At 46.8% G+C, this 9,715-nt stretch overlaps 1 protein-coding gene across 1 annotated transcript; it reads left to right on the forward strand.

Moving 5' to 3' along the window:
* Positions 1–108: 108 nt before the first annotated feature.
* Positions 109–6,793, forward strand: POLR2F (RNA polymerase II, I and III subunit F). The gene is made up of 5 exons (XM_048833763.1): positions 109–265; positions 631–700; positions 1,527–1,657; positions 4,405–4,476; positions 6,613–6,793. The coding sequence occupies exons 1-5, from the start codon at positions 246–248 to the stop codon at positions 6,701–6,703; spliced, it is 384 nt and encodes a 127-aa protein (XP_048689720.1). The 5' UTR covers positions 109–245; the 3' UTR covers positions 6,704–6,793.
* The last annotated feature ends 2,922 nt before the right edge of the window (positions 6,794–9,715 follow it).

Genomic DNA, 9,715 nt, shown 5'->3' on the forward strand with positions numbered 1-9,715 from the left:
ACCCCGACCCCGGGGAGGGCGGAGATTCGGGTGCTCGCAGCGATTCCTTCCACCCCGCTCGAGCCGCTCGCTCACCCGAAGTTAGCGGCTCCCGTTACCATGGGAACCCGCTCCCCCGCCCGCTTCCGCTGACGTCGGCGCCGGCCCCGGAAGTGGATGATTGGAGGTCGCCGGCCGCGCTCGTGGCCTGTGAGGACGCCCCGCCGCTGGGAGGTCTCCGGCTGGTGGCGCGCCGGGCCGGCAGCATGTCCGACAACGAGGACAAGTGAGAAAGAGGCGGCGGGGGAGGGGGGCTCGTGCCCGGGGGTGAAGGGTCAGGAGGGGCTCGGCAGGGGGCGGCCCAGCGGGGTGGGGTGAGGACGCCAAGCGACGCGGGCTAGTGCGGGGGCGGGGGGCAAGTGGGGCCGGGTGGAGGGGCGGGGAGGGTGTCGAGGGCAGCGGGTGGGGGGTATTGCAGGGGAGAAGCAGGGGGGCAGTGCCGGGTGGCCCGAGGGGAGCAGCGGGGTGGGGAGGCAGCAGGGCTGCGTTCGGTTCTCCGAGGTGGGCGGCGGCAACAGCAGCCGCCGCCGCCTATCGGCTGGGATCTGGCTGTAGAGCGATAAGTGACCTTGTGTCTTTTGTCACCCACAGCTTTGATGGTGATGACTTTGACGATGTGGAGGAAGATGAAGGACTGGATGATTTGGAAAACGCAGAGGAGGTTCGTGCTCAAACCCTTCCTCCCCTCAGCACTCTGCATAGTGCCCACGTGCTTCACATAGCCTCCCTTTTTATACAGCATTTACATTTTTCCCAGGCCACTCCCAGTTCCTGTCATCCAGGGAGCTAGTGACTGGGAATGGCAATTGAACCGAAGTCCCTACGATGGCACCTCAGGGTGCTGGCTCGTAGAGCACTCAGCTGCCATAAAAAAGATGGAGAAAAGTTGTTCTCTTGCCACAGAGCGCAGAACAAGACTCAGTGGGTTCACACTACAGCATAGCAGAGTTAGATTAAATCTCAGGAAACACTTCCTAACTGTAAGAACAATAGGACAATGGAATAGATGCCTAGGGAGGTTATGGAAACTCCTTCACTGGAGGTTTTCAAAAAGAGGCTGGATAGCCACCTGTCTTGGATGATTTAGATACAGCTCCTGCATCTTGTTAGTACGTTAGACTAGATGACCCTTGGGGTCCCTTCTAACCCTGTGATTCTATGATCTTGGTCCTATCACACTCTAGAGAGTGAGACACTGGGAATGGGATTAGAACCCGAGTCTCCAATATGAAAGTTCAAAGAACCAGTTGTTAGGACACTGGACCCAGAACCTCAGAAAGCCAGTCTTGGGTATCTCTGTATATTAATCAGATAAATACACTTCCCAACTGGGCTTTCTACTCTGCCTTACTCAAAGTCCTTGGTTAGGATTCTGTGTAGACTTTAAACCTTCATTCTTTGATGGTTCCACAGTCTGACAAAATCTGTTAAGGACCTAGAGCTCCCTCAATGTGCTTACAATAGCTTATATTCCTTTATTTCTTCAGGAGGGTCAAGAGAATGTAGAAATCCTTCCATCTGGAGAGAGACAGCAGGCAAATCAGAAGCGGATCACGACTCCGTACATGACCAAATATGAGCGAGCCAGAGTCCTGGGCACTCGTGCACTCCAGATAGCGTAAGTGCACTTGTTCCATGCCCCAGCCTTGGCAGTGGCATCTCATGACATTTTTCCATGTTTAAGTTACTTTCTTACTGTTCGGGATCTTCCATAGCTCTGAGGATTCCCCACCTGCCCTGTGAGGTTCTGTCTCATAGCTACTGCCAGCTGTGAAATGCAAGGGCTTGGAAATGGAAACTTGAGCCCCTAGACAAGTCTCTGCAGCCTTCCTAGAGCATTATATCCAGGACAGTGCTACTGATGGCTTATGCTTTATGCCATCTGTCTCGGTTGCCTCTGAAGTGGGAGGCATTTCTCATCTGGAATCAGCCCTCTCTGCTTAAGTCAACAGGAGGGTGGGAGTAGTGTTCTAGGTGTATCTCCTTCCTTACCCAAGGGGAAACCAAACTCTGCTGAGAAACTCAGGATGTTTGCAAATGCCAAGACCCCAGGGGAAGTTCGAGGTCTTCATCAACAAATGTCAAAGGACTGTAGAAAGTATGAATGGAAAACATATGCCTAAACTTTTAGATTGCAATTATTTTGAGGGCAGGGACTGACTTTTACTTACTTGGCCAACAGCTGGGACAGCGGTGCCCCAGCTTGGTTAGTTTCCCCCCACTACTACACTCTGAATGTTGTTCATGTACCATCCCACCTGCTGCTCATTGAGGACTGTTTTCTGCTTTCTCTAGTGCTTTGTCCAGTCTAATTTTAAATTATGCAAGTCAATAGGTCTTGCACTTTTTGCGAGACTGTACCACAGCCTAAGAATCTCAGCCTTAGGAAAGTTTATTTATATCCATTTGAAATAATCCCTTTGCTTGTTTTCATCCTGTTACTCATGGTTATACCCTTTCAAATCACCCCAAACAATTCCTCTCCCTTACACCTTACAAATAATTGTCAGTTTCAGAATGGTAGCCCTGTTATCTGTATCAGCAAAAAGAACGAGGAGTCCTTGTGGCACCTTAGAGGCACCTTGTGGCACCTTAACAAATTTATTTGAGCATAAGCTTTCACGGGCTAAAACCCACTTCATCAGATCCATGCAGTGGAAAATACAGTAGGAAGATATATATATATATATATATATATACACACACACAGGGAACATGAAAAAATGGGTGTTCCCATACACTCTATAACGAGAGTGATCAATTAAGGTGAGCTATTATCAGGAGGAGAAAAAAACTTTTGTAGTGATAATCAGGTTGGCCCATTTCCAACAGTTGACACGAAACTGAGAGTAATAGTAGGGGAGGAAAATAGTTTTACTTTGTGTAATGACCCATCCACTCCCAGTCTTTCTTTAAGCCTAATTTAATGGTGTCCAGTTTGCAAATTAATTCCAATTCAGCAGTCTCTTGTTGGAGTCTGTTTTTGAAGTTTTTTTTGTTGTAATATTGCGACTTTTAGGTCTATAATCGAGTGACCAGGGAGATTGAAGTGTTCTCAGACTTGTTTTTGAATGTTATAATTCTTGATGTCTGATTTTGTGTCCATTTATTCTTTTACGTAGAGACAGTCCGGTTTGGCCAATGTACATGGCAGAGGGGCATTGTAGGTGGCTATTGAGTCTCTCCTTAGTCATTGCTTTGCAAAGATATTATTTGCCTGGCCATCATTTGGCAAAGCAATTCTTTGCATGTTCTTTTAATTCTCTGGAAGGCAAAAAAATTAAAAAAAAAAAAAAAAAGTTCTGAGCAATGAAGTGGGTCCACCATGGTTCAGAATCCAAAACAGGCTGGTGCCTGTTGCTACATTGTCTACTCAAGCTGTCTTTAATTCCAAATCTAGGCCAGCAGCATCCCCTAGTGGCCAAGTGCACACATGCAGTAGAACCTCAGAGTTACGAACACCTTGGGAATGGAGCTTGTTTGTAACTCCCAATTGTTTGTAGCTCTGAAAAAAACATTATGGTGGTTCAGTCAAAAGGATACAACTGAACATTGACTTAATACAGCTTTGAAACTTTACTATGCAGAATAAAAATGCTGCTTTCCCCTTTTTTTTCAGTAGTTTATGTTTAACACTATACTGTATTTGCCTTTTTGGTTTTTTTGGTTTTTTTTGGTCTACTGCTGCTGCTGATTGCATACTTCTGGTTCTAAATGAGGTGTGTGGTTGACTGGTCAGTTTGTAACTCTGGTGTTCATAACTCTGAGGTTCTACTGTAATAGCACACGCTTCCTTTGCTGCCGTCTCTTAAAAGGAGAGGTATAGATAATCCTCATCTTTGACACCGCGCTCTCACATCCCCTCCAAAAAATACATTAAATTTTGAGGGGATGATATCAGTGTGCCTTTTATTGGCTAATAAATGGTACTTATTACTGGGTTAATTTTAAAGTCACTGTTTTCTGTCCTCACATTAAAATATGTCAGGAAGTGACCCCTGAAGGGGTGTGGGCTTCATTGTGAATCTCAAATCCCAGCCTGTGAGCAAAGACTGAGAGAAGGGCCTTCAACTAAAATCTCTGCCTGTGGCCACTTTTTACCCTGTCACTAACTGCCAGACATGCTACTGCCACAATAGGAAAGGATCTTGGGATGGGGATGAGAGAGATTCATGAAGAGCTTTGTCCTCCAAGCCAACAGAGACCTTACAAATCAGAATTGCACCTGTAATTCCGTCCTTCATACTCTGCTGGACTTTATCTGGGTAACAGTCATGTTTGTGAAGCAAGTATCCCCACATGCTTTACCATATTTCTTCCACTCTCTTCTGTCTCCCTCGTGATTGTGGATATCCTTCCTCTTAGGATGTGTGCTCCAGTCATGGTAGAGTTGGAAGGAGAGACAGATCCTCTGCTGATTGCAATGAAAGAACTCAAGTAAGTCCTGGAGATTTTGGCAGTGAGATATCCTTAGATTTACGTTCCTCTCCTCAACACCCCAATGATGACGGTTTATTTCCATTAGTTCCTGAGGCAACAGTTTGCACACTCTCATGATAACAGACGGGGAATACAATCTCCATGTTCATTCAGGCAATCTGTCCTTGCATCTGTGTCCCTCTAAATCAGGTTTGTGTCTAGAATGGAATTCCTGGCCTGGGAGTATGAATCCCCTTTCCTCTTTTCAGTTCGGAATCTGTTCCCAGCAGCAGGTAGCTTGGGTGTCTGTATTCTCCAGTCCTAAGAACTTCTGCAAAGTCCTACTGGTAGCAACATTTTCCTGTTTTACTTATTATATTTTGGAATTCATATTTTTTCTTTAATAGGATCCTAAGGGCCCCATCATGAACTTGTTGGGGTCGGAGAAGTCTCTGATTGGAACTGATTCAAATGTAGCCATTTGGACAAATTCATATTTGCACATATTTCCCCTGCAAAAATAATGTTGCTTAATAGATTAAAATCACTACAAACACATGGTGGCCACATTAAGAATTCCCTGACTCTCCACCTGTTCCCTCCTGTATTGTTTTTCCCTCCTTCCCAATTCCTTGTGCCATAGCTTCTGTGGCATATGAGAGAGAGAGACATGCATACACACCTACTAGCTGCCTAGCCTGATTCCCGCCACCTCTCTGGCAGTGGAGCTTTGGATTGGTATCTGGATACTGACACACATCATTTGAATTTCAACATACTCCAAAGAAGTGGATTTGTCACTTTTCATCTCCTTTCTGTAAATCATCTCACCTCTGGCTGTGTGAAAGTGTTGGGTGGAGGCTGTTGAGTGGGTGACTGGTGGGTCACAGCTCACCCTCCGTTCAGAACTCCCTGCTGGCCCAGAGTTCCGAGCACAGCCTGTGATCTAGCAGACCGGGCCATCAAATAGCAAACGGTTTCCCCACTTACACTCGTCAGATACTGGTTTTTGAGTGGAACTGGTGTTTTTGTTTGGTTGGGATTTTTATGCTTCAATTCATTGTAGTTTGTCCTGCAGACTTTACACTCTCATGAGAGAGCCTTATCTTAACTGCATTCCTTCACCTTTGTCATCAGCCAGTAACTTCTCAGTTTGTGCTCATGGCTGATCTCCTGAAACAGCCAGAGTTGGTTCTGGTCAGTGCTAGAGTGCAAGACCTGGGAAATAATCAGAGGTGTTGTAGGAAGTAGTAATTTTTCTTGACAGGGAGTGCTATGCCCTCTGTCAATACCAAGTCAATGCCTCAGGATGGTGCTAATTGAGTGCTTTGCTACTGGAGAGGCCATCTTTTGGATAAGACTTAAAACCATTATTCTGAATGCTTGTGACCATTAAAGATCCCATGTTGTTTTTCACAAACGTAGAGTTGTAAGCCTCAGGCCCTGGCCCAATTCCAATCTGGTTAATTACATTCTGCTGACTTAAAAATGTCTCATGTAGATTAAATTGAATTCAATGTTTTCTAACTTTCTGTCTTGAACTGTGGTGCACTGTTGCTGCGCACTGTTAGCAGCAGCTGCATTCTGATTTAGAGGCAGCCATTTTTGGTGGTGGTGGAAATGATCTCTGTTCCGTGCATATTTAAAATATATCTAGTACTTTGGATGAAAGATACTATGTAAATGTTAGTTGTTTATGAAATTCTTCACAACTCTCATTGCGCTATCTGAAGTGGTTTGTGGAGAACTCATCACTGTGGGTTTCCTGTCCGTCAGAACAGTAGCTTCATTTTTCAGTTCCATTGCCTCTCTCACATGCCTCTTGGGATGCGCAGTCTCGTACTGTTGTGATGTTCAGTGGCTTTAGATTGTTTCCAGTGTAGGAATTCGGCACTGCAAAGTGCTGAGCTCCTCAGTTTTTTGACTTCTTTGGGGGTCCACAGCACCTTATAGGATCTGACCTTCCAAGGGAAAGAACTTTCACTGTAATACCGAATCATGAGCACCCCAACACTACACCAGAAATCTGCTAATGAAACAAAACCAGTGAGTTACTAGCTCTCACCAGCATGGCACATCTGGACTTCTGTAGCTTGCTGAGAGGGTGTAATTAAAGCTTTGGCATTTCCATTTACCTCTCTGTCCTCTCTTCAGAGCTCGGAAGATTCCCATAATCATCCGCAGGTACCTGCCAGATGGAAGCTATGAAGACTGGGGTGTGGATGAGCTAATTATCACAGACTGACCTGCTTCCCGTCAATATCCCTGGTTCCTCCTTCATCTGCATATGCTTTTATTTTTGTTTATATTTGTGTAAATAAATAATAAAACCCCATTTTTAAGCAAATTGTGGGTTTTTTCCCCCCTTACACAGTTCAGTCTGCTGTGGCTGGCAGGAGATGGCCTCTTCCTCCTTTCCATCAATTTAGATCTGTAGTTATTCCTTCCCTCTGCCTCAGCCAGCCCTGGCCTCTCTCTTTAGAAGCACAGTGCCTGTTAACTTGCTCTTAGGCTCACTGAGTAGTGTGAGGTGCCTTTCCCTCAGTGCTTCTGCCTCAGAAGCCCCACCCCCACCCCTCAGAAGCCCTGTGCTTGTAAGCTAGTGTAAAGATTGAGGGGAGCAGCTGTTCCCCCTACTTAGTGGCCCCTCATTATATTAAACCTTTGCTCTATAAAAATGATCCTGCAGCTGCCTAGCTTCCAGAAACCCTCTGAAGCAATTCTGAGCCCTCTGCCCACACCCCTTTTTACAACAGCCAGGGGTTGGAGTGGAGGAGACACCTCCATTGCCTTCCAGTAGACAGCAGGGCCTTTGTGCCCTGGAGCAGGTTGCCGTGGAAACCCCCAATTTCCTCTCTGATCAGGGCTGGCTCTGGGGGCTTCTCAGGAGTATCGTAGAGCCGCTCTCATCAAATCCCCCATTGTTTCTCCACTCCTGCCCCCCACTTCTTATCAATCACCAGGATCCCCTTTCAGTGGCAATGCCCCAGCAGGAAGCGCAGTTGCCGGCCTGAATCCCCACCAACTGGGAACCTGTTCAACAACTATAAGCGCAGTCTGTGCTTCTACTACATATACAGTCATCCCCTCACCCCATAAGTCTACCAATGTCTTAGCCATTGCCCTACTGTATGTATATGTGCCTTCCCCACCCCCACCCCTACAATAGTTAGAGAACCATTAACAGTTTGAGTATTTTTAAACAGTCTGACTGGTTAAGAAGTGGTGAAGTTGTCCTTTAAGACAGCAACAGTCACGTTAACCTCCACTGCTGACGTGGTCCAAGAGAGGAGCACAAATAGGGGCCCACTCCTCTGCCACTAAGAGAAGCTGTTTCTCCATGGTAAAGTCCTTACGGGCCTAAAGACTGCTGCTGCCTCTAGATTTTGCCCTGAAGCCTTTGTGTGTGTGTTAGGACTTCAGCTCTTGGGGCAAAAAAGCCAACAGGAGGGTAGAACAGCTAGTGCCTTTCATCAGGGCTGATTGCATTCTTAAAAATTGCTCTTGGGTTTAAAAAGAACAAAACCACCACCAATCTTTGGTTGTGCATGCTGCCCTCTGCTGTCGGTTCATACCTGAATCACAGGAGCTGTTTTGCCCTTGGATAACATTTCGGTGCCTGTGCTCTTAGAGACGGTTAACATTTGTAAAATATATACCCCCCTACACACTGTGCGTGCCCGCCCACTTTCCCTAAGGGTTTATATCCAACTGCCTGAAGAATTGTTATACAGCCCTACAACCTCTGTACGTTACTCATATAATCACATAACAAATCATGTAGGCACCAATTAATCTCCCTCTTGTGTGTAGGGATATGAAACATAAATAAGGGGATGGCATCTGAGGCAAGTTTAAAAGAGCTGAATAGGTCATTGGCCAAATGAGGTAAAGGGGGGACATATACCCAGCTGCATCGAGGGATAGGGTGTAAACTCCCAGGAAGCCAAGTATTTGCTGTCCATGCCATCCTTGCCAAGAAAAGGTTAATCCACAGAGCGATGGCCTTCAGCCCTCTTCCCCCACCCCTCCATGGAATCCTTTAATCACGTTGGCGCGGTGAAATTTCAGTCATGAACGGTGTCTTTGTGCAATCGTTTTGGCGTCCGCAATGGAGCGCAAGGGTCGTTTTCTCGGCCCTTTTTTTTTTAAATGGCTTCTTTGTTTCATACCCGCCTTCTCCCCCCACCCCACCCTGCAGCATTGCATCTGTATCAGATACGATTAAAGGGATAGCAAAGGACTCTGGGCCAGCTCCTGCTTGGCTGCAAGGGGAGTGTTTAACCCCTTTGTTCCCAGTCCAGAGGCTAAGGGTGGGGTTGTTCTGGATCCTGTATCAGCTGGGGGTAGTGGCCTGGACGATACTAGGCCCCCCTCCCACTAGATGCTGATCAAGTGAGAACCCCACCTTCTTTCTTAAACTGGAGAGATATGGGAGGACATTTGTATCATGTGAGTAGGAATTTTCTTTTCCCACTCCTCACCTACCCTTCACCCCCTGTGCTTAGCCCCCTTTTTCCCCACACAGTCAGTCCCTTCCCCCAAGCTGTCAAGCAATGTCATCAGTCGATCGTCCTGCAGACCCTTCCCCCAGTCAGTGGTTTATAGTGAGATCTCCCCATTCTCCTCCCTTTTAAAGGCTTTGCCCACTGCTCTGGTTCCCTTTCATTTCCCCGCACCGAACGGACTAGTCTATGTGTTTAGGTCTGAGTCGTTCCACTGATGGTGCTTGTGTGCTGCACATCTCTGGGGCACCTGAACTGAGTGAGCTCTTCCTAAGACTCCCATTGACTTCAATGGGTTTTTGGGTCTGGTCTATAGTTCCTAGAACACATACATGTCCTGCTTACCCACTGTGCACTTTGCATACACAAACACAGTGAACCAGTCACATGCCTCTGCTTAGGAAACCTTGGATCTTCCTAGCTCTTGTGTCCCTTTCCTAGCTGTGCATCCTCTGGTTCTATCTCACTAACGCTGCCCTGGGGAGATTTTGTTCTGAAGTGGGGCGGGGTCTATTGTGTTCTGCTCATGGAGAGAAGTAGGTTGGTGTTCATGTGTGCAGGATCCACGTAGGAGGGCAGTAGGCCCTGCTTAGTGGGTGCCAGATGTAATTTGGAGGTCAGAAGCTATTGAGAGTATTCAGGAATGTGTGTGGGGAAAGAGGGCTTCTGGAAGGAAAGTATCATGATCTAGTGCTTGTAGCCGAGACTCGAGATTAGAAGAGAAACAAGAGGCTTCTAGTCCAGGCAACACT

Source organism: Caretta caretta, chromosome 1 (assembly GCF_965140235.1).
Source record: "Caretta caretta isolate rCarCar2 chromosome 1, rCarCar1.hap1, whole genome shotgun sequence".
Taxonomy (NCBI): domain Eukaryota; kingdom Metazoa; phylum Chordata; order Testudines; family Cheloniidae; genus Caretta; species Caretta caretta.